The 25,713-nt window shown below is 37.3% G+C and overlaps 1 protein-coding gene and 1 pseudogene across 1 annotated transcript in view; both read left to right on the forward strand.

Annotated features, from left to right (window-relative positions):
- Positions 1–25,713, forward strand: part of LOC119507126 (mitochondrial intermediate peptidase) — a 215,638-nt gene that overhangs the window by 82,014 nt on the left and 107,911 nt on the right. The window contains exon 14 of the mRNA XM_037800230.1: positions 4,463–4,572. Coding sequence (XP_037656158.1) covers positions 4,463–4,572 — 110 coding nt within the window. The remainder of the gene's footprint in view (positions 1–4,462; positions 4,573–25,713) is intronic.
- LOC119507127 lies at positions 11,208–13,586 on the forward strand (annotated as a pseudogene).

Consider the following 25,713-nt stretch of genomic DNA (forward strand, 5'->3'; position numbering starts at 1 on the left):
TAAAAAGGGTTATCTATATAGTACATAAGAATGCCCATCAGAGTGACCTCTCAACTCCATTTGGAATCTCTCAGCCACTGAATCTTTATTTTGTTTCATTTAGCATCCCACTTTTGGTCAAGATGTTCTCAATCCCATGATATCGGGTCCAGATTCATCCTCAGTAGTCATATCCTGCTTTGCCAGGGAGATTTACACTCCTGGGAGTCAGGTCCCACATTAGGGGGAGGGCAGTGAGTTCACCTGCCAAGTTGGCTTAGCTAGAGAGAGAAAGGGCCACATCTGAGCAAAAAAGAGGCACTCAGGGGGAGACTCTTAGGCACAATTGTAGGCAGATTTAGCCTCTCCTTTGCAGTAATTAGTTTCATAAGGGCAAGTCCCGTGATAGAGGGCTCAGCACATCAAACCGCCAGTCCTCAATGTTTGTGAGAACATCAACAACATTCCAGGTGAGGAAGCCCAACACCTCTGCATTTTCCCCTAACTCCTCAGGGGGGCTCTGCATATATATTTTTGTTCTCTGTCCAGATTACTTTGGGATGTATCACTGTTTCACACTAACCTATGCAAGCCTATCAGGTCTTACTTCCTATTAAAAGTTCCATGTAATTATGGTATTTGAACAAACTGAGTTAAATTGTTTAGGAAGTATAGATCTTGCACCAAGTAAACATCTCTTCCCTTGATCTCACTTGGAATTTGAAATTTTAAAATGAAGTCATTTTAAAGGGTAAATGTTGTCCTTTACCCTTTGGCCTGATTTGCCCTAGTCCTAACCACATTTGCTTTATTCATATCTCTAGTTGAAGTCTTCCACTATGTCTTTTAAAATATTTATAAATTTTAAAAGAAATTCTCTACTAATTCCAACATCTGGGGATCTGTGAGCCTGCTTCTATTGACTGTTTTTTCCCTTGAGTAAGAGTTACAGATTTCTGTCTTTTTGTGTCTTGTAATAATAAAAACTAAAAACCAGAAACTCCAGTAAATATTCTTTGCTCACAGAAAAGGGCAAGCTTCTCTCTTTGTCAAGCCACTAGTGTTAGGGGTTGGGGATTACAGCTTCAGTTATTTACTGTTTGTCATTGGTTTCAGAAGATTCTCTGGTGAAGTCAGGATTCTCTCTTAAACAGGACTTGGGAATCAAAGCATGGGGGAACTCTAGAAACTTCTTTTGGCTTTACAGCCCAGTCACCAGTGTTTTTTGACCATGAGAGAATTCTCTAGCTTTCCAGATTAACCTCCAGCTTTCCCAGCCTTGGGAGATTGCTCTTAACCCTCTGCCCTGCCCCACCATTTGGTGCACTTCTCTGGGTGAAGCCTGTTTGGAAAGAGTTGGATAGTAGATGGTCCTTGAGGAAATCTCTCTCTCTCTCCCCACTCTTGCCCTTCCCCTACTCTTTTCGCAGAGCTTGTTGAAAACACCTGGGGGAAAATTTTGCAGGTGAATGCAGACTTCTAGATCTCAGAGACTTTCCACATTTATAATTCTCTTAGTTCAGAACAAAGTATTTAGGATATTGTTGGGCTCAACCTGTTATTGACAGATTTATTTGTTAAAATGTGTAGAAATATTGATTTTTTTGGCTGATCCAGTTACAGAATTTACATCCCAAAAGTAAGGGTAGAGAACTTGCTTAGCGTAAGACTCTTAATAGGAGTAGACATTGAATGAAGTGGAAGCTGCCTATTCACAGTCTATTTTCCATGAAATATGTAATCATGGAATCAAACCAACTTTAAACTGTGGTGCAAATACATGTTGTCTTTGATATTCTCTTTTTGGAATTAAAGATGATAGAAGTATTTCTATTAAAGAGGGACCAAATATTACTTAATTCATAATTCACCTTTCTCTTTTAAGTTTTGTTGAATATATTGCTTTCATAATCTCTTGTTAAAACCTCTCAACTGTGACCTCCTTTTCCAGATTAAGATATGAATGATTAAACTTGAGATTGGACTGGCCATTTCCTAATAGTAATCTTCTTTTAAGTGAGTCGTATGCCTAATTAAATACTTCTTCTTCTGTGTTCCTATCATGCTTTGTATGTTCATCAATGCAATACCAGTGTATTAAGTGAATGCTCCATTTTTATTACTTAATTTAGTTTAGTTGTTTGCACTTTTCTTCAGTTCTGGACTTTCAGCTTCTTGAGAACATGGAATGTATGTTAGTCATCTTTGCATTCACAATGGTAAACCCAATACTAGTGGGTACTCAATGAATATTAAGTAAAGTTAAAATAAAAACATTGAAGGCTGACTTTTTTTTTTTTTTCAGAAATTAAAGGTATGAAATTGTCATTGCATGGTATAACAAATTGATAAACAAGGGAGGCACTCTAAATTCACTTATTTCCCTTGTTTCTGTTTGCTAAAGCTGCTGTTATGTAAAATACCAGAAATGGAGTAGCTTTTATAAAGGGGGTTTATTAGGTTACAAATTTACAGTTCTAATGCAATGAAAATTTCCAAACTAAGGCATCAACAAGAGGATACCTACACTGAAGAAAGGATGATGGTGTCTGGAACACCTCTATCAGCTAGGAAGGCACGTGGCTGACGTCTGCTGGTCCTTTGCTGCCAGGTTCTGGCTTCAAAATGGCTTTCTCCAAAATGTCTTTGGTCTTCTGTCTCTCTTAGCTTCTGTCTCTCAGCTCTTGTCCATCCTTGTTTGTTCTCCCAGGGCATTTCCCTCTTAAACATTTGCGGTTCCTCCCATAGCTTCTCTGGGGCAAACGCTGGGCTTCATCTCTTAGCTTAGCATCTCCACACATCCTTCTATCTACATCTCCAAGTGTCTGGGTCTGTGTTGGCCCCTGAGCTCTCTTAAGGACTCCAGTAAACTAATCAAGACCAACCTAAATGGGCAGGGTCACACCTCCTTGGAGATAATCTAATCAAAATGTCTCAGCCACTGTTTGGTGGGTCACATCTCCATGGAATAAACCTAGTCAAAAGATTCCACCCATAATAAGTCTGCACCCACAAAATTGGATTAAAAGAACATGGTTTTTGTGGAGCTCATGATAGATTCAAACCATCACATCCCTCATCTATTAAACAAATATAACACCTGCACTTTCAGACATGCTGAAAAATCTGGAGAGAAATAATATCATCCTTCAGTGAAAATAATAACTGTACATATGTATATGGAAAGAACATCACAGTTCTAAAAGTCTATTCACGTGAGTTTATTTCAAGCAACCTCCCAACAACCCTTTGAGGAAAGCATGGGGGTTATTAACCTGGTTTTATTTTTAGAAAACTGATATTTAAAGAGAGTGTGATTTTATTTTAGTAATACATATACGACTCCGAATTTCCCATTTTAACCACTTTCAAGTGCATTCAGTGTCATTAATTACATTCACAATATTGTGCTACTATCACCAACATTTCCATTCCCCAGACTTTTTCATCACTTCAACCAGAAACTCTGCACCCATTAAGTAATAACACTCTCTTCTTCCCCACCCCCTGGTTCCTGGTAACCTATAATCTACTATCTGTCTCTAGAAATTTTCTTAAGATTTAAGGAACTCAAACTCTTGAGATATTTTGATGTCAGATTCAGCGTTCATTCTTTTTGCACTATATTGCCTTTTTTAAAAAACCCAAAATCAATTAGAAAACATAATCAAACATGTAAAGAAAATATGGTAGAGGATTTATTTTGTGTTTTTCTTACATTTGTCCCTTGTATAAAGTTGTAATCTTGCTTTGTTAGTTTTTTTGTGCTGAGGTGTGGCCATATTTGATGATATTGTAGGCTTTCCTCCTAATTGTTTGTTCTCTATGTCACTGTCATACATGGTTGGCATTAGACCGCCTAGTAAATTGTCGACATTCAGCATTTGTTAACTGACTTTACATACACAGTGTTTTAGGAGAGGAGAAGATACTTGAAAAGTCTGTAGGCAAGCTGGGCAGAATCATAAAATACCACCAAAAAGCTCTAACAGCTTTAAGTAATATTGAGGTTACAATATTGCTTTTCTACATTAAAGATTGACTTTGTTACAAAAAAGCAATAAATGCACAAAATAAAGTGTTTTAAAAGCAAGTGAAGGATAAAAGCATTTGCTAGTGGAATTCAATGAATTAAATACAAATGTTATATTAATTGTAAGACGGTTTTAATATGTGTTTCATGTGAAGCCAGCATAGCTGAAGACAGGTTTGTTTGTAGAGGGTGTGAGCCACTGCTTTATAAGGTGTTTTATCCAGCTGTGCAAATATTTTGTTTTACTTTTGATTTAAAGTAAAATACATAGGATTATAATAAACTTTTCTGCAACTAATAATTTTATAGAAGTAAAATATTGATTTAATGAATTAAAACTTATGATAGTTCATCAGAAGTACAAATAAAAGTTTTTAAAAGGGTACATAAAAAGTAAAATAAGTATGTTGATTTGATTTGTGCTAACTGTTTTTCTTTACCCCATTTTAGGGACCAGATGCCCCACTGATTTTGCAGAGGTTCCTTCTATTCTGATGGAGTACTTTGCAAATGATTATCGAGTGGTTAACCTATTTGCCAGGCATTATCAAACTGGGCAGGTAGGAAAAAATTAGTTTATGCTATTCTCCTTTGGATATAAACTGCTTATTTAATAGATACTTTAATGAATTATATAATGTAGCAGTTCACAGATTTTTTGGTGGATGCCTTTATACTTTTAAAAATAATCGAGTTTCCTAAAAATCTTTTGTTTGTATGGGTTATGCATATTAAGATTTACCATATTAGAAATTAAAACTGAAATTTAAAAATATTTATTCGCTTAAAAATAATAAACCCTTTTTGTGTTAATTAGCATACCTTTGATGAGAAATAATTATATTTTCCCAAACCAAAAACAAATAATGAGAAGAATAGCATTGTCTTATATTGCCTCTTTGATGTCTGCTTAATAGAAGATAGCTGGATTTGCATATCTGCTCCTTTTCCAGTTTGTTGAGATATGTTATTTTGTTGAGGAATATGAAGAAAATCCAGCCTCACACAGATGTGTGGGTGAAAAGGGGAGGAGTATTTTAATAGCTTTTCCAGATCATTATGGATATTCTTCTTTGATATTACATCGAAACTCAAGTGGTGGTTTTGTAAAGGTAGTGCTGTGTGGAATCTGAAATCATATCAATAAACTGGTCATACTCTGTTATTTTAAAATCCATTTGTCTCTTTTGTATTTGAATGCATTTTTTACCTATGGGAAATACTGGTTTACTAAGTTTTGCAAATCTGCTGAATGTTTATACATTTCATTAGTTAATGTAAAAAAAAAATCATGTTCATTAACGTCACCACTGTTTTCTTCGGAAAAGCCTGTAAGTTTTGGGGCTGCCATCAAGCTCACAGTGTTGGATACAAAGTTTCCAAAGTTCAAATTTTTGATTGAAAGCTTGAATTTTATCTTTGGCAACAAATACTGTCACTTGTTTTCCTCAAAACAACTGGTTTGCTTAATTCATTTTGAGAAAATATCTGCCACATCCCTAAGTCTGAATAACTAAGACGTTCATTTGTCTGGTTTGGAAGTCATTCTTTTCAAGGCAAAATCATGTTCCATGAAAAAAACTGTCTGGTTTTGTTCACAATTCAATTACTTTTTATGTGTCTTTTCCTCAAGACCACCATTGTCCTTCAGGGTGCAGCAGAAATGGACTGTATGCGTGTTTCGTTTTGTCACCCAGAATACTAAAAGATGTGTACTGAAGGATCGAGATTTAATGCAATTACTAATTTTTACTGCTTTCATCAAGAACATTCTTAATGAAATTGAAAATCTTGTTTTTTCTTTACTGCAAGTTTATGGTGGTGAGGAGTACAATGATTGCTGGTACAATTTGGGTCACTGCCTGATTTGTGCTGAGGCACTGGCAGTTTTACCCATCATTGCTTTTGCACCATCAGTGCAAATGTCAAGGCAGTGAAAAGGTGAAATAGCGTCTCAGTATTATTATGCAAATAGTTCTGACCTTGCAGATCCCCTCCAAGATGGTCTGAGGAACCCCCAGTGGCCTGCCGACCAGGCTTTGAGAACCGCCTATAAAGGCGTGGACATCGTACTGACAGTGACGTCCTGATGACTGATGCTGGGGCCCGCAAGGAGTTGAGCAGTTCAGACCAACAAACTTTTTCGCTGTGCCTGAGGATCCTTAGGTTCCTGGATGCAAGACAGTAGCCCAGCCCCTCCCTCAGGACATTCATATTTTCAGGGGACTAGAAAGACCCTTGAACACGTGTTTTCCATATGAGGTGGGGAGATCTGGGGAAATCAGAGGTGGAGTGCTGTGGAGTACAGGACAGCTGCTGCCTGTGCCTGCTGGAAGCAAAGGAGATCAGAGCTGGTGCAGGTCACAGAGAAGCCCGAAAGATCTCCTGGAAGCGGAGACACTTTGTTAAAAATAATTCTTTTAAATCTTCAATTGTATGGAATTTGACTGTAGGGCAGATTTCTTTAAAGTGAATATTGTTTTTTCCATATTTTTATTTGCTTGATTTTTGTTATGTTTTAAATTGGAGTTATGTTAACCCTGGAAAGAAGTCCAAAATGATTGAAGTTAAAATTGTATGGCAAAAAAGGGGTTATGATGGTCAGCTTTTATGATGTGCTCGGTGGTGCCATTGGTGCTTTTCCAAACTCTACAATCACCTTCAGGCCCAGAATCCTTCTCCCTTTGCTTTTCTGATTCTCTCTCTTTTTAAAACCAGCCTATGGAATCCTAGTCTTAGAATATACTAATGTATTGAAAATGGCTACTGTTCATTATATGCAAAGTAACGTCCTATTTAGTCCTCCCGGCCATTCTCTGACAAAAGCCCTTTGTCCCCATCTCCCAGATGAGGAAACATGCTCTGTACTAACCAGTTCAAGCTCGGGTCTGTCTCCCTTCAAAGCCTTTGTTCTTTCCTTTATGCTTCCAAACATTTGTTTTACATCTTATTTTGCCAATAAGCTTGTCATCTCCATGCAATGCACTCTAATCTGAACATTCCTTAATTTTGAGGTTTAGATTTAAATAGTGCATTGTAATATCAAAGATTTTTTTAATTCTGTAAAATAAGTTGGATTAAAATGAAAAATACCTTACAATAAGTTAGCTCTAATTATAACTCTTAACATTGTGTAGTTTACTGCCCACATGAACAAAGGAAAACATATTCTTCCCCTTCTCTAGAACTTTGATTATGTGATATTACATCAGGTGATGATTTTCCCCCTCAGATTATACCTCCCTGAGTGCAGGTATAAAATTATATTCATCTTTGAATCCCCAGCACTTAGCATAGTGCCTAGCACATAAAAAGCATTTTTAAAAACTTGAATGAATGTATGGCATCAGAAAAAGAAGGACCAAAACTGTAGTTTGTGACTCTTTTTCTCATGATGTCTTCAAGTGCATAATCTGGTTTGGTCATTTATCCATTAGGTACATGAGTTTATCTGTTATTATCAACTGTAGAATAATGGATGAATTTCTGAATAACTAGTCTGAATGAGTAATAATCTATTTTGTTATTAAGATGACAAAATTGAAATATTTTTGATGTAGTAAACTTCTTGTCCATCAAGCTGCAAAGCATTAGGGCCTGCTAATGACAGAAGCATATAAACCATAAGTAACGGCATAATCCATACACAGCTACATATTTTGGGGCTTGGGGATGATTAGGGAGACCCAACCCAATTACTCCTTGGTAGTTGCCCCCCTGACAGTGGGGCAGAGCTGTGAGCTGGTGCCCGGGCCTCGGAAGCAGGTCTGGAAAATGAGTAGAAGGGGCACTTGCCACGCAGCTCTCAGCAGCCTCATCCATTTGAATAAAAACTGTTTATTGAGGACACACAGAGATGTAGTGGTCCAGTCAGGAAATATTTATTGTGTTTTTATCACATACCAGGCACTATTCTTAGCACGTGGAAAAAGCCACAAATAGTCAGACAACATCCCAGCACTCACCGCGTTTACATCGCAGGGACCTAAGGCGGAGTGGAAGGCCGGGGCAGCCTGGCCTCCAGGAAGAGCCCAGGAAGGCTCAGAGAAACGGGCGGGCACTGGGAGGTTGGGGGGATGGCCAGGAGAAGGCAGATGTGGCTGGCACAGAGGCAGGAGGAAGGGAGGGGAGAGACAGAAGACCTCGGAAGGGAGACTAGAGTAGGATTGTGACAGGCTGCATGTTATAAAGAGGAGTCTGGTTGTTATCTTGATGCAGGTGGGCAGTTACTAACGGTTTTTAGTCAGGGAAGTGACATAATCAAATTTTTGTTTTGGGGAAGTAACCTTGGTGTCAGGGAGGAAGGCAGAGTGGAGCTGGAGGAGATTAGAACTGAGAGAAGCATCTGTAGTGTCAGGAAGTGGCCTCGGCTCCCTGGAGAAGCCGGACGAGAGCAGCGTGTGGTGGGATTAGAGTTGGAGGCTGCTGCAGGCTCCTCTGCTGTGTGAGGGCATCTCAGATCTGCTGCCAGGAGCCCTCCTGGCACTGAGCCCGGTTCTCTGGCCTCTGCTCCTGGGCTCTCCCTGTTCTTGTTTCTAGAAGTCACTCCACGTCTCTGCCCCCACACCTCTTAATCCCAGCTCTTACTAGAGCCCCCCTCTGTCACTGGAGTGACTTCCTCAGCATTGTTAGTCACTGGGTTTTGCTGCCTCACTTCTGGGGCATCGTGTTCTGTCCTTCTGGCCGGTGGCTCTCACACCACTCTGCCCAACCCATTTTCTCATCAGCCCTTGACAGCCACTGCCCTGGATCCCACATGTGGACTTGTGGCCCTGCTTGGCCCATCTCCTGGCCAGCCTTGAGCGAAGGCTTTGGCGAATGTAACCTTAGGAACGGGTTATGGGGGCGGCTGGGAGAGCAGAATTTAAGAGTTGTGTGAAAGACTTCATTGGAATCGAGGCTTGAGACTAGTTAGATATCAGGGGTGAGGGAGAGGAGAAAGTCAACGATGGAGATTCCATGAACAGGGCATTCTGGAAGGCCAAGTTTGAGAGGGGGGACAATGCCAAGTTCTTCTTATGAACATGTCATTGTACATCAGGCCTTTGGTAATACAAGTCTGAAATTCAAGAGTCAAGTAGACACTGCAGATATTCAGGAATAATTGACATAAACATTTGGCAGTTGAAGTATAGGGAGATTGGAAGATGCCCATGAGAGAAAAGCAGGAGACTTAAAGAAACTGCTCTCACTAAGAAAGGAACTCTGATGAGCTTAGATTTTTTTAAAAATATGAACAAAAGGTATCAGAAAAACACATATATAAATAGGATGACTGCAAAAGAGTGCCATGAGCTTTTCAAAGTAATAATTTTGTTATACATTTTTAATTGTGAAATTTAATGTATATACATAACAGTGATAACTTTCAAAGTATGATTCAACAAGCAATTAGCAAATTTCAAAGAATGTCATGGGTTACAGTTTCACAATTTCAGTTATTTCCTTACTATGAAATATACACACACAGAAAGGTGATAACTTTCAAAGTACAATTTAAGAAGTAGTTATATAGGTAATTTCAAAGAATGTTATGGGTTACAGTTCCACAGTTTCAGTTCTTCCCTTATTTTGAAATGTAAGACATATACAGAAAGGTGACAAACCCCATAGTACAACCCAATGAGTAGCTATAGAGCAAATTTCAAAAAATGCCATAGGTTACAGTTCCACCACTTCAGTTATTTTCCTCCAGCTATTCCAAAAAAAAAAAATTTTTATATAAAAATTCAGTATTTGTAATCCTTTGTTAAATCCTATCTTGTCCGTTACTACCCTTTCCTCTCATTTAATCACTTTCTGTATCGTCAGGGGTGTCTAGGCAGTGACCACCCTAACTTGTTCATATTGAAAAGGGGTGTCGACATTATGAAGAAGAGGGCTGCATCTGGTTGTTGTTCTTAAAGAGGCTGTTGCCTCTGGGTTTTAGGACTTGTCTGGCATAGGAACACTGGTGGATTTACATTTCTGAGAGATAAACTGAGTGAGTGAAACTTTTCTAGAATCTTTGATAGGAACCTAGGTATAATTTTTTTTAAAAAAGTTAAATCTTGAGCTGACATTCACAACAAAGACTAAAGTCAATTTTTATAATATTGTTTTGTAGAGAACAAGTAGCAGAGCAAAAAAAGGCTCAAGCCAATGTTTAGAGGCTGATGTCATATACAAAAAAGGCTGAACTTCTCAATATGTATTTTATTACTAAACCCTTCATTAAGAAGAACCATTTTTTTAACTAGATAGCTTTAAGAAAACAGTATAAGGTCCAAAATATACTCCAAGTTAGGTAAGGTAGGAAGAAAGCATCACAGTGCTTTACATTAATTCAGATTTCTAGACTCAGATGACACATCCAATGGGCTAAAGGAACTTGCAGACATAATCTCGAAAGAATTTTAAACAATTTTGTGGTACCATGGATTATGGGGGAAAAGTGCCAGAAGGCAAGGACATGTAAATGCCTTGATTTTCAAAAAGAGCTTGCCTCTTCTTGTCACTAATTAAGGTGAGTGGCTTGAGTTTTTTTATTTAAAGGGCAGTCCTAGCCTTAAGGATAAGCAGAGAATTCCTTAAAACCGAGTCTTTGTAAGTAAACAACATTAAAGCCCATAAGGCTTCTATCTTTATGCTTAATTTCCTATCTTGCTGCATTTCAGAAAAGGATTTTTTTTTTTAATATCATAAGGTATAGTTCAGAGAGCTCTCAGAGTATAAGATAATATAGCTGTGATTTATCAACACCTGCAAGTATTTTATCTGAGCTGAGGCTCAGCACAGCCAATAAATTCTTTGGAAGAATGTAGAAGTGCCCTTATCAGATCTGCAGGTATCTTAAAGCTGTCAGAGATAACAGATACCAGAGGGACTCATTCTGGATTCAAAGCTGTCTCAACAAGCCACAACATCAAAGCTGAAGTAGAATTCATTGAAGATTAATTTTAAAACCAGTAGCACAAATATTGAAGGGATACAGATTTGGTAGCAGTTCATGTGAAAAAGATCCCAGGTTTTTAGATGTAAAGAACCTACCATTAATCAACAGTCTAATGAAATTTCCCCAAACTCAGTAAGTAAATCTTAGTCCGCGTTAGGGGAGATGTGGTGTCTAAGGAACTATAAAGGTTATTGTTTCTTTTCCCAGTGGGAACTCTCATAGGTTCCAGCCTTCAGCCCTTTCCAGCTGCTCCCAGTGACCTTAAAATGATCGGTAAATTGGGGAGCTCCTGTCCCCCTCTTCATGTGGGTGATGTCTGCAGATATGCAAGGGAGGCTGAATGCTGTGTTTGGCAGAAATGGCAACCTGTGATGCTGATCTGAAAAGGCTCGACCAGAAGGGTGCAGAGGCAGATTAAATTATTGAATATCTTAAGCAGCGAGTCGTCCTCCTTGAGGAGAAGGCAGTTTTGCAGGCAACTTTGAAAGGGGGGAGAAACTTTGTGTTGAAAATGCTGAACTGAAGAAAGAAATCGAAGAACTGAAACGAGCTAATTCAGACAGAAATTCGAAAGGAGTCACCTGATAATGGATAAGATATAAAGAGTCAGAGAAGTGGAGTAATCAAAGATTACCAAGAGAGTTTTGTCTTTAGTATCTGACTGGATGATGATTCCATTAGCTGTTATCTGCCACATATTAAAGCATGTTTGTACACTATTTATAATGATTTAGGTGGCAGGGAGGGGAAGAAAAGGGAAGAAACTGAAAGGAGAAAGAGAAGAAAAGAGACAAGCAAAAAGGGAGATGCAAAGCAGGAAGGCTGATGATGAAAAAGACAGAGTGAAATACCAGAAAAGCAAAATTCTTGGGAAAGTAAGAATGGAATTCAGTGTGTGTGTGAAAGAATTGGTCTTTTTTAAAAGGAGACACCTTTGTTTTGTTGTAACCTGAAGCAAAATGAAGACATTAGAGTGCATAGATTAGTGTATTGGGTTGCACGGAAATAAAGTTGCTTTCTAATCAATGACTTCTGTTTTCTCAAAAAGTTGAAAACTGTTCTAAGCTCTGAGAGTAGATTGAAAGCAGTTATAGGAAAACTGAAGAAAGAGAAGATATGAGATAGCTGGTATTAAAGGGTGTGAAAGCAGTCCTGCGGAAAATGAAATAAGATTTCTTGGCAATGTTGAGCACCTATTTGAAATCTTGGATTTTAATTCAAAACAGCCTTCTCTAAAGCTGCATAATCTTCTCGATTATCAGTTAACATTTCTGGTTCAAGTTTGGACTTGAAGGATGGTTGATTCATCTAAAATTAGGGGTTTCCCCATCTCGAACATCTCAACAAGGCTCAAGATCTGGCCACTCTGAAATAAAAGAAGTTTGTTCAAGCACATCATGGAATTCCCAATTTGGCAGATATCTTACACCTTGTATTATATTCAGTCTACATTTTCATTCCATCAGAGAATATTGTTTCATAATATCATAATATTTTTCTTTTATAGTAAAGATGGAAAACCGCCCCCACCACCTCACAATATATTGTTTGACAGCAAGTTACAAAGCTCCCAGGATGATTCTAATTTTTAAAAAGACAATATATATGCATAAAAAAATTAAAAGAGATATATATTACCACATAACATTAGATATCTCTGGATATCATTGGAATCCACACTTCATAATCAACCATTTAGGCAGCTGAATTGGTGAAGACATCTGAGATTGACTCAGGAATCTGAAGTTGTTTCCATCTGCTAGTTTAATATTCTTTTGTAATCTACCGTATAAGAGACTAAGAACTTAATGTACTTGCAATACAGTATAACAATGCCCATACGGTTTTATTTAGCACAGTAGTAAATAAGACGACTTTTAAGTATATTTAGGGAAGTTGTGTTAACAGGAGAGTATGTCTTGAGATATAGCTGGATAAAATTTCTCAAGAAAAATAAGGGAAAGGATTGCTGAACTGTGTTCTAATTCTAGAGGGATAGGAGGTTCCTGGAAAAGAAACTTGGTGGAGATATTGGGAAAGGTGAGGAATTTAAAGTCAGGAATTCCGGGCAAGAGCTATCATCTCAAGGCATAAATTTCATGAAGTGGAAAAAAGGGGGAGGGAAAGCGCAGGGAGAGAAAGAGAGATGGTCCCAGATGATTTCTACTGCCCTTCCTACACTTTCCGAAAACATGACACAGTCTAGACCAATAACAACCTTGTGTCCTGGTACCAGAGAACAGATAAATCAAGGGAAAAGAAGGTGAAAGAAAATTTCAAGGAAGGAGAGAAGACAAGAGAAAACCCAGCAGCATTTGGTAGCAGGAAGTGCCGATTCTAAGCTAGAGGCATTTCTGGATCTTCGAATTGGTTGTATCATCACCTCCAGATGCAGTGATGCGGAAGTAGATGTTGGAGAAACAGCTCAAAGAACAGTTGTCACAAAACAAAATCAAAAATGATTGTGCTTTGCAACCTGAAACTTGGGAAGATGAGGGGAGTGCTATCTCATGTGGTGGTGATGCTGGGGAAGTTCCTTGTCCTCCCTAATCCAGTAAAAGATGCGATTGTGTGTGTGTGTGTGTGTGTGTGTGTGTGTGTGTGTGAATATTTCTGAAATTGGGACCTCTTGTTACTGTCTATTCGTATTTAATGGCATAGTCTGCCCTCCTAACCACCTTGCATTCCTCTAGCCCCAATCTGTTACAAAATCACAAGGGCTTTTTTTTTTAAAACAACTATTGGGTTCTTGGATTCAAGGAAGATAGTCTTATTCCCTACACCCCAATTGAAAATGGTAAGCACTTCCATTGTGCAATTTGAAAGCCTGACCCTTGACACCCCCCAACCACCCCCCACCCCCCACCCCCGCCATGTACCTAAATATCCCCATGGAGAAGCTTGGCTGTCCCTGACTTCCAGACCATTTTGAGTTTTATATTCTTTCTCTCACTGCCCCCAAGTACTGATTACTAAAGGGAGCAGGATCTTTTTTTGTCCTTGCCCTAGATTTGTAATCTATTCATGTCAGCTTTTAGGTGGATTTCGGAAAATGACCCTGCTTTGCCCAGAACATCTGCTCCTTCACTTGGCATTTCTAAATCCCTATTGCCATCCCGCTTTCTTGGACTGAATACTTCCTAGGACTCTGGGACTATGTGTTCCTGAATTGAATTAGCCAGGTGCCTGTCTAAACCTGGGATTTGATTGCCTACCTTATCCCCTCTGGAAGTAACTACCTTTTGTCCTCAATTCCTCAGTGTTTAATGAACAGCCCCTCATCCCCCCATACATTCACACTGTCCCCACCTTTTTCCAGAACACCCCCTTTGCCCTCAGCGTATTGTATGGAGCAGGGCTTCCAACCCCAGATGTCTTTGGATGTACATATAGTATTTTGTTCAATTTGGAATGCCATATTTTACAGTATCCTGAAGAGAGGCTGCTGGTTTAGTGTGAGATTGGAAACCCCCTTTGTATTAGAAATGGTTTAAGAACACGTTTATGGACTAGAAAAAATAAACTGGAGGCTATCATATAATAATTGAAAGATACTGCCATCCCATGGAGGGGAATTATAATGAGACTAATTTCAGTTCAGTTGATTCTTCTCAGAAATGATTAGAGCTTGGAGGAGATGCCTCTGAAATTAATAAACTTTTTAATTAATATTGAATGCTTCAAAATAATATTTGTAGCATGAACAGCTGCAAAACCATGACCCAATTAGAAATTAGCAATATACTTTCTCTAACCCTATCGCCTGACCCTTTACCCTCCCCAGAGGTAATAACAGCCATGAACTCTTACTAATACCTCATTTTAAAAATAATTTTTATTACATAAGTTATTTATTCCTAAGCGATACATCCTTCAGTTTTGTTTTTGAGCTTTATAAAAATGGTACTGTGTTGTTTATACTCTTCTGTGATTTGCTGAATTATTTTTCAAATGTTGGTACTAATTTTCACTCCCATCAGCAACGATTCCTGTTGCTGACACTTGATACTGTCAGAAATTTAGTATTTGCCAGTTTTAAGGTTTTGAAATGGAATGAGCAGCCCTTTGTTACTTTCAAGGTTGAGCATCTTTTTACGTTTGTATTGTTCATTTTTATTTTCTCTTCTGTCAAATGCCTGTTTGTCTTAGGCTTATTTTCCCCTTTGGTGCTTTGTCTTTTTCTTATTGATTTCTAGGAATTCTTGATATATTGGAATAATAATCCTTTGTTTATCAAATGTCTTCTCTCAGTTTATGGATTGTCTTTTCACTTTCCTTCTGGTTTCTTTTGATGGGCTTAATTCTTTCATTTTCGTGTTATTGAATTTAGTCATCTTTTCTTTATAGTTCATGCTTTTTATATCTTACTGAGTAAATCTTTGTTTCCCTAGAAGTCATAAAGGTAGTCGTCTTCTAAAAATTCTGATTTTTCCTTCATATTCTGCTTTTTAATCAAGTTGGAAATTCTCTTCATGTTTGTGGTAAGGTAGGAACCCAATTTTCATTTTTTCCCGTTGGATAACCAACTGTCCCAGCACCATTTATTGAATAATTTATCCTTTTCCAATGATTTATCATATGCCAGGTACCCATAGATAGGCAGTTTCTGTTCACAGGACTTCTCTTTTGTTCCATTGTTCAAATGGTCTGTCCCAAGTCCAGTGCCATGCTGTCAGCTATATAAGAAATCTTGACATGTGGTAGGACACATCTTCCTCAATGCATTCGTTTTCAATACTTTCTTGTCTTTTCTGGGGTCTTTGCTCTTCCGTGTGCATTTTACAATCAGTTTATCTGTTTTCTTAAAAAAACCCTGTAGGAAGTTTGGTTGGGATTACATTAAATCTATAAGTCAGTTTGGGAGAACTGATAACACTGAATATTGAATTTTCCAATCCATGAACATGGCATATTTTACTCTTTTGTAGATCTTTTTTAAGTCTTTTAATAGAGTTTAAAAATTTTCTTTCTAAGAGTCTTATTCATCTTTTTGTTAGACTTAGTTCCAGATACCTTACCTTTTTGATACTATTTGAAAATGGTATATTTTTTAAAATTATATATTCTAATTGTTTCTTGCTAGTGCCTAAAAGTGCAACTTATCCTTTTTGGTATGTTAATATTTCCAGCAATTTTGCTAAACATAATTAATTCCAATAACTTGTCTGTGGATTTTTTAAAAGTTTTTAACGAGACATTTAAATCTGTTGCAGATGATGATAGTTTACTCTCCTTTTTCAACCCATGTATCCTTTCTTTCTTTTTCTGGCCTTACTGCACTAACTAGGACCTCTGGCAAAGGGTTGAATAGAAGTTGTGATTTGCTTTGATCCTGATTTTTAAAGGAAATGTTTCTAATGTTTTACCATAAAGAAAGGTGTTTGCTAGAGATATTCCTTATCAGGAAAAGGAAATTCCTTTCTATTCCCCAATCGCTGAGCTTTTTAAAAGCATCATTAATGGATGTTGCATTTTATCAGACATTATTCTGAGGTAATAGGATTATTCTTTTCCTTTAATCAGTCAGTGTAGTGAATGTTAATGTTTAATGTTAGGCCACCTTTGTATTCCTGGATTAAATCAACTTTATCTAAAATTATTATTTTTTTTTTGACCCCGCTGGTTTCAGTTCGCTAATATTTCCTATGTAGAGGATTTTTGCATCTATGTTTATGAGGGAGATTGGCTTGGAATTGTTCTTTCTCCTACTTTTCTTTGTCAGTATCTACTAATTTCATAAAAGGAGTTGGTAAGTATTCCCTCTTTTTCTCTTCCCTACAAGCATTTTTATAAAATTGTAATAATCTATTACTTGAAATTTTGTCAAAATTTATCTATAAAACCAGCCAGGGTCTGTTATTTTATCTGTGGGAAGATTTTTAAAAATTGCTGATTCTTTAATAGTCATAAATAATTCTTCATAAATAATCTTTGGTAAATTGTAATTTTCTAGAAATTTATCCATTTAATCCAAGTTTTCAAGTTTGTTGATATAAAGTTGTTTATAGCATTCTCTTATCCTTCTAATTCTCATCAATCTGTAATTATGTCTTCTTTCATTCCTAAGGAAGTGTCTCATTTTTACTCCACTAATCCTCTAATCCTGCCAGAGATTTTTCTGTTTTATTTTTTATTAGTATTTTCGAAGAACTAATGCTGACTTTGTTTATCCTCTCTATTTTGTTTAAGTTTTAACATTAGTCTCTGCTTCTATTGTTCTCTGGCCTTCCTCCTCCTTTGTCTCTTTTCCCCCCAATTTCTTAAGGTGGATACTTAGCAATTTAAGTTCCAGTCTTCCTATCTAGCAGAGGCATTTAAAGCTAAAACTATATATTTTAAACTGTGGATGCAGTGGTTTAGCTGCATGCCACATTTTACCACAGTGTATTTTGTTATTAAATTTTTAATGTTGTCTGACCAATGGTTTGTTTAGAAGTATGCTTAAAAATTTTTAAATCTCTACAAGGAAGTTACTTATCTTTTTGATATTGATATCCAATTAATTGGCCTATCTGGTATTGATTCTTCACAGTTTGTTGCAGTTAATCTTATGTCCTCATTTGTGGTCAGTTTTACATAAATGTTCTGCCTAGGGTTGAGTAAATGGTATATTCTCTAATTGTTGGGCCTGGGGTTTTATACAGATCTATTAAGGCAAGTTTTTAATCGTGTCGTTCAGATCTTCAATATATTACTAATTTTTTGGACTTAGCAAAAATTGAGAGGTGTTAGTCTTCTACTAGGATGGTGGATATATCAGTTTTTTCCCCTTGTTCTATCCAGTTTTGTCCTCTATATTTTGAGAATGTTTTATGAGACGCCTTAAAGTACAGAGTTGTTATATCTTCCTGATGAACAATACCTTGCTTCCTCATGTGTAATCTTCTTAATTTCCATAATGGTTCTCATCCTAAAGTTTACTTTTACTCAGTAATTTTATTGCCCTAAACTACATTACTCAGCACAAAATATAGTCAATTGGCTTTTTTTAGAGAATATGACATTTATGGTATAATTTTTTCCATTAGCCAGTATACGAAAATGTATCTCTAGTTATCTTTCTCAGAAATTGCTTATCAAACAATAAATAATACAAGTTAGCATTTGTTATTTTATATGATTTTTCTTATTTAATCCTCTCCATTAATTTCCAAAATAAGGTTTATTGTTATCTACACTTTATAAAGGGAGAAGCTGATGCTTAGACAGATTCAGTAATTTGCTAAAGATCACCCAATAGTAAGGGAGGCGCAGGGTGGGGGTGGGGTCAGAAGATCCATTACTTTCACATCAGAATTTCCTTAGAGTTCTGTCAAAGTTGATTAGGTCGGTATTCGAACGTTGTGTGGTTTTTCTCTCTCCAGTTTTTCCTAGTTAAAAACCCCTTGATATAGTAGAAAATGGCCTATGTTTCTGAAACTGTGTCACAAAATAGCAGACCCATTTCCATTTTAAGTGGTATTTTTAGAACAGCAAAATTCTAGTGCTTTCACTTTAGAGCTGTTCTGTGCTGTGTCACCACAAGGATTTAGTTTGTTGCCTTGGTTTGTGAAAGTTGGCCCAAGGCTAAAATTGTTTAAGTTCTACTTCCAAGGAAGCATACAGACTTGTCATAAATCTTCTCCTGTCATTCTCTTTCAAGAGATATGAATAAGGATTGAAGGTAAAAATTCTAGTGCAGCTACAGCGAGATTAATTTTGGCAGATTTCAGAGGTTTTTAAACTCTTTTTGCTTTAAGCTTTAGTACAGACAATTATGTCTAGACCAGAGCAGTGAACTGGGAGACGGGCCTCATCCTGCCTCACCTCCCCACTTTGGTGACCTTAGATCAGTCACTAAACTTTCCTGAGGCTCCACTGCTCTTTTATTAAAAATAAATTAAAATTTAGAAAGTAAAAGTTAATAGTACCTCCATACCTGCCTTAAAACGTTTAGGCTGTCAAATTTAATAATAAATGTTAAAGTTCTTTGCAAACTGTAAAACATAGTATTATTGTGATTTTTTAAGGAAAAAAAAGGAAGTTAGTCCTCTGCCACACATTAAAATGTTTGCTGTTGAGCCCTCTAAAACTCAGAGCCACTCTGACCTCGCTGTTTCTTTGAGCCGTCAGTGGGTCTATGATGATATGCATTTCTAAAACTGCTTTCATCTCCCACCCCAGCTCATCTTAGTTTATTGGAAAACACCACTAACAAACAAGTAAAAGAAAAGCAACAGCATTTTGTATTCAGATTTAGACCTAAGGTTTTGTCTTTTGGGCCTAGGCAGTATTTTCACTATATTGATTACTTGCCATCTGGGTTATTGGCTCGTTGAGACATGCTGCAGCCCCATTGTTTTCCTGTGTAGACGCCTGTTGAGCCTTAACAGAGTCACACACCAGCTGCTCCGAGCGATCCAACTCAGAAGTCTAAGCTGCTGACTTGTAGCCTGGGAAGCTTTGGTGCTTGGCTTCATGCCTCTGAAGAATTTTCTTGTTTTGGGTGACCAGGTCTCAACAAGTTATATCATTTGAGCCAGTATGTCCCCGGGGGCCATCCAAATAGGAGTTCTTTGCTTCAGGAGTTGCTGAATTATTACCATAACAAGGATTTGAACCAGAGACTGTCTTAACTTTTAGTATTTATGCAACCTCTACTATAATACATTTTCTAAATAGTCATCAAAAAACTAGATATTTTATCCCGTTGCCTTGGCTCTGTAAGAATTTGATGCCAGACTTTTAATATAGCATTATTTTAATTAGACCAGTGAGATTGTGAAATGAAAGAAAACGTCTGGCAAATTTAGGACGTTCCATGCTTATAAGTTATTAACATCATAGGGAAACATTCACAGAATTCAAGTAGTGCCAAGTTTGCTAAAGCATTTGCTTTTTGGATCTTATTTCTAATATTTTCCAATAATGTTGTGCCGCCTTAATATAATAGAGAAACCGTTATTATTTTAATGTTTTTGCTTTTATGTATGGTCAACAAACATCGCAGCTTTTGTTTATCTCAAGAATAAAGTAAACAGCTTTCTTTCTTTGTTGAGGCATCTATCCTAGACTCTGGACATTCAACACGGCGTTTGGCACATTTGAAGCTCTGGGTAAGAGCTAGCTAAATTACTAGGGTAGCAATATAATTTATTGTCCAAGCCAAAACACTTGAGAAGGGCCAGGAGTGGTCTTTTTACTCTCACCAAGATAACAGGCCTAAACAGGAACCGTTCAGGCCTCCTGCCTGTGCAGCTACCCTCGCCATCACCAAATTCAGCAAGGCGAGTGGGTTAGTGCAGGGGCTGGAATTCCTTTGAGTTGGTTAATATGTTTCACAAGTTGATTTCAGTTACCTGATGGAAATTCATACCAATTTTGTGAGGAGGCACTTTTATCCTTACTTTACAAATGAGAAGACATGAAGCCTGGGGTCACAGAGCAAATTAGTAGCAATAGAAAAGTCAGCTAACCTCAAACCCAGCTCTCTCATTCTTTCACCTTCCTATGGAGACCGTTTTTCTACTGGTGAAATTAGGGGGATTTAATTTTTCACACCTTTGTTTTTTTTGTTTTTGTTTTTTTTAATCTTCATTTTATTGAGATATATTCACATACCACGCAGTCATACAAAACAAATCGTACATTCGATTGTTCACAGTACCATTACATAGTTGTACATTCATCACCTAAATCAATCCCTGACACCTTCATTAGCACACACACAAAAATAATAAGAATAATAATAAAAGTGAAAAAGAGCAATTGAAGTAAAAAAGAACACTGGGTACCTTTGTCTGTTTGTTTGTTTGTTTCCTTCCCCTATTTTTCCACTCATCCATCCATAAACTAGACAAAGGGGAGTGTGGTCCTTATGGCTTTCCCAATCCCATTGTCACCCCTCATAAGCTACATTTTTATACAATTGTCTTCAAGATTCATGGGTTCTGGGTTGTAGTTTGATAGTTTCAGGTATCCACCACCAGCTACCCAAATTCTTCAGAACCTAAAAAGGGTTGTCTAAATTGTGCATAAGAGTGCCCACCAGAGTGACCTCTCGACTCCTTTTGGAATCTCTCTGCCACTGAAGCTTATTTCATTTCCTTTCACATCCCCCTTTTGGTCAAGAAGATGTTCTCCGTCCCACGATGCCAGGTCTACATTCTTCCCCGGGAGTCATATTCCACATTGCCAGGGAGATTCACTCCCCTAGGTGTCTGATCCCACGTAGGGGGGAGGGCAGTGATTTCACATTTCGAGTTGGCTTAGCTAGAGAGATAGGGCCACATCTGAGCAACAAAGAGGCATTTGGGAGGAGGCTCTTAGGCACAATTATAGGGAGGCCTAGCCTCTCCTTTACAGCAACCGTCTTCCCAAGGGTAAAACCTACGGTAGAGGGCTAAACCCATCAAACCACCAGTTCACTATGCCTGTGGTCATGTTAGCAACCATTGAGGTGGGTAGGCCAATACCCCTGCATTTTCCACAGGCTCCTCAAGAGGGCACTACGTATTTTCTTCCTTGTTTTTTTCCTTTTTTTTAACCTTTTTTTCCTTTTTATATCAACTGTATGGAAAAAAAAAATTAAAAAAAAAAAAAAAAGAAAAAGAAAAACATACAATAAAAGAACATTTCAAAGAGACCATAACAAGGGAGTAAGAAAAAGACAACTAACCTAAGATAACTGCTTTACTTCCAACCTGTTCCTGCTTTACCCCAAGAAAGTTACATAATATAGCAACATTTCTGTGAACTTGCTCCTACTATATCCATCAGAAATTAACAGACCATAGTCATTCCTGGGCATCCCCAGAACGTTAAATAGCTTATCTGTTCTTCTTGGATTATTGTTCCCCCTTCCTTAATTGCTCTCTACTGCTAGTTCCCCTACATTCTACATTATAAACCATTCGTTTTACATTTTTCAAAGTTCACATTAGTGGTAGCATATAATATTTCTCTTTCTGTGCCTGGCTTATTTCGCTCAGCATTATGTCTTCAAGGTTCATCCATGTTGTCATGTTTCACGAGGTCGTTCCTTCTTACTGCCGTGTAGTATTCCATCATGTGTATATACCACATTTTATTTATCCACTCATCTGTTGAAGGACATTTGGGTTGTTTCCATCTCTTGGCAATTGTGAATAATGCTGCTATGAACATTGGCGTGCAGATATCTGTTCGTGTCACTGCTTTCCGATCTTCCGGGTATATACCGAGAAGTGCAATCGCTGGATCGAACGGTAACTCTATATCTAGTTTTCTAAGGCACTGCCAGACAGACTTCCAGAGTGGCTGAACCATTATACAGTCCCACCAACAATGAATAAGAGTTCCAATTTCTCCACATCCCCTCCAGCATTTGTAGTTTCCTGTTTAATGGCAGCCATTCTAATAGGTGTTAGATGGTATCTCATTGTGGTCTTAATTTGCATCTCTCTAATAGCTAGTGAAGCTGAACATTTTTTCATGTGTTTCTTGGCCGTTTGTCTTTCCTCTTCAGAGAACTGTCTTTTCATATCTTTTGCCCATTTTATAATTGGGCTGTCCGTACTATTGTCATTGAGTTGTAGGATTTCTTTATATATGCAAGATATCAGTCTTTTGTCAGATACATGGTTTCCAAAAATTTTTTCCCATTGAGTTGGCTGCCTCTTTACCTTTTTGAGAAATTCCTTTGAGGTGCAGAAACTTCTAAGCTTGAGGAGTTCCCATTTATCTATTTTTTCTTTTGTTGCTTGTGCTTTGGGTGTAAAGTCTAGGAAGTGTCCGCCTAATACAAGGTCTTGAAGATGTTTTCCTACATTATCTTCTAGGAGTTTTATGGTACTTTCTTTTATATTGAGATCTTTGGTCCATTTTGAGTTAATTTTTCTGTAGGGTGTGAGGTAGGGGTCCTCTTTCATTCTTTTCAATATGGATAGCCAACTCTCCCAGCCCCATTTGTTGAATAGACCATTATGACTCAGTTCAGTGACTTTGGGGGCCTTATCAAAGATCAGTCGGCCATAGATCTGAGGGTCTATCTCTGAATTCTCAATTCGATTCCATTGATCTATACGTCTATCTTTGTGCCAGTACCATGCTGTTTTGACAACTGTGGCTTTATAATAAGCTTCAAAGTCAGGGAGTGTAAGTCCTCCCACTTCGTTTTTCTTTTTTAGAGTGTCTTTAGCAATTCGAGGCATCTTCCCTTTCCAAATAAATTTGATAACTAGCTTTTCCAAGTCTGCAAAGTAGGTTGTTGGAATTTTGATTGGGATTGCATTGAATCTGTAGATGAGTTTGGGTAGAATTGACATCTTAATGACATTTACCCTTCCTATCCATGAACATGGAATATTTTTCCATCTTTTAAGGTCCCCTTCTATTTCTTTTAGTAGAGTTATGTAGTTTTCTTTGTATAGGTCTTTTACATCTTTGGTTAAGTTTATTCCTAGGTACTTGATTTTTTTAGTTGCTATTGAAAATGGTATCTTTTTCTTGAGTGTCTCTTCAGTTTGTTCATTTCTAGCAGATAGAAACATTACTGACTTATGTGCATTAATCTTGTATCCTGCTACTTTGCTAAATTTGTTTATTAGCTCTAGTAGCTGTATCGTCAGTTTCTCAGGGTTTTCCAGATATAAGATCATATCATCTGCAAACAATGACAGTTTTACTTCTTCTTTTCCAATTTGGATGCCTTTTATTTCTTTGTCTTGCCGGATTGCCCTGGCTAGCACTTCCAGCACAATGTTGAATAACAGTGGTGACAGCAGGCATCCTTGTCTTGTTCCTGATCTTAGAGGGAAGGCTTTCAGTCTCTCACCATTGAGTACTATGCTGGCTGTGGGTTTTTCATATATGCTCTTTATCATATTGAGGAAGTTTCCTTCAATTCCTACCTTTTGAAGTGTTTTTATCAAAAACGGATGTTGGATTTTGTCAAATGCTTTTTCAGCGTCTATTGAGATGATCATTTGATTTTTCCCTTTTGAATTTTTAATATGTTGTAATACATTGATTGATTTTCTTATGTTGAACCATCCTTGCATGCCTGGAATGAACCCCACTTGGTCATGGTGTATGATTTTTTTAATGTGTCTTTGGATTCGATTTGCAAGTATTTTGTTGAGGATTTTTGCATCTATATTCATTAGGGAGATTGGCCGGTAGTTTTCCTTTTTTGTAGCATCTTTGCCTGCTTTTGGTATTAGATTGATGTTAGCTTCACAAAATGAGTTAGGTAGTGTTCCATTTTTTTCAATGTTTTGAAAGAGTTTGAGTAAGATTGGTGTCAGTTCTTTCTGGAAAGTTTGGTAGAATTCCCCTGTGAAGCCATCTGGCCCTGGGCATTTATTTGTGGGAAGCTTTTGGATGACTGATTGGATCTCTTTGCTTGTGATGGGTTGATTGAGGTCTTCTATTTCTTCTCTGGTCAGTCTAGGTTGTTCATATGTTTCCAGGAAATTGTCCATTTCCTCTACATTATCCAGTTTGTTGCCATACAGTTGTTCGTAGTATCCTCTTATAATTTTTTTAATTTCTTCAGGATCTGCAGTTATGTCACCTTTTTCATTCATTATTTTGTTTATATGGGTCTTCTCTCTTTTTGATTTTGTCAGTCTAGCTAGGGGCTTGTCAATCTTCTTGATCTTCTCAAAGAAACAACTTTTGGTGATATTTATCCTCTCTATTGTTTTTTTGTTCTCTATGTCATTTATTTCTGCTTTAATCCTTGTTATTTCTTTTCTTCTACTTGGTTTAGGATTGGTTTGCTGTTCATTTTCTAGCTTCTTCAGTTGATCCATTAGTTCTTTGATTTTGGCTCTTTCTTCCTTTTTAATATATGCGTTTAGTGCTATAAATTTCCCGCTCAGCACTGCTTTTGCTGCATCCCATAGGTTTTGGTATGTTGTGTTCTCATTTTCATTCGTCTCTATATATTTAGCAATTTCTCTTGCTATTTCTTCTTTAACCCACTGATCGTTTAGGTGAGTGTTGTTTAACCTCCAGGTATTTGTGAATTTTCTAAGTCTCTGATGGTTATTGACTTCTAATTGTATTCCATTGTGGTCAGAGAATGTGCAGTGAAGAATTTCAATCTTTTTAAATTTACTGAGGCTTGTTTTATGTCCCAGCACATGATCTATTCTGGAGAAAGTTCCGTGAGCACTAGAGAAGTATGTGTATCCTTGTGTTTTGGGATGTAATGTCCTGTATATGTCTGTTAAATCTAATTCATTAATCAGATTGTTTAGGTTTTCAATTTCCTTATTGGTCCTCTGTCTGGTTGATCTATCTATAGGAGAGAGTGATGTGTTGAAGTCTCCCACAATTATTGTGGAAACATCAATTGCTTCCTTTAGTTTTGCCAGTGTTTCTCTCATGTATTTTGTGGCACCTTGATTGGGTGCATAGACATTTATGATTGTTATTTCTTCTTGTTGAATTGTCCCTTTTATTAGTATATAGTGGCCTTCTTTGTCTCTCAAAACATCCCTGCATTTAAAGTCTATTTTATCTGAGATTAATATTGCTACACCTGCTTTCTTTTGGCTGTAGCTTGCGTGAAATATTTTTTTCCATCCTTTCACTTTCAATTTCTTTGTGTCCCTGTGTCTAAGATGAGTCTCTTGTATGCAACATATTGATGGTTCATTTTTTTTGATCCATTCTGCGAATCTATATCTTTTAATTGGGGAGTTTAATCCATTTACGTTCAACGTTATAACCGTGAAGGCATTTCTTGAATCAGCCATGTTATCCTTTGGTTTATGTTTGTGATATATATTTTTCCCCT

The sequence above is a fragment of the Choloepus didactylus genome, chromosome 12 (assembly GCF_015220235.1).
Source record: "Choloepus didactylus isolate mChoDid1 chromosome 12, mChoDid1.pri, whole genome shotgun sequence".
In the NCBI taxonomy this organism is placed as follows: Eukaryota; Metazoa; Chordata; class Mammalia; order Pilosa; family Megalonychidae; genus Choloepus; species Choloepus didactylus.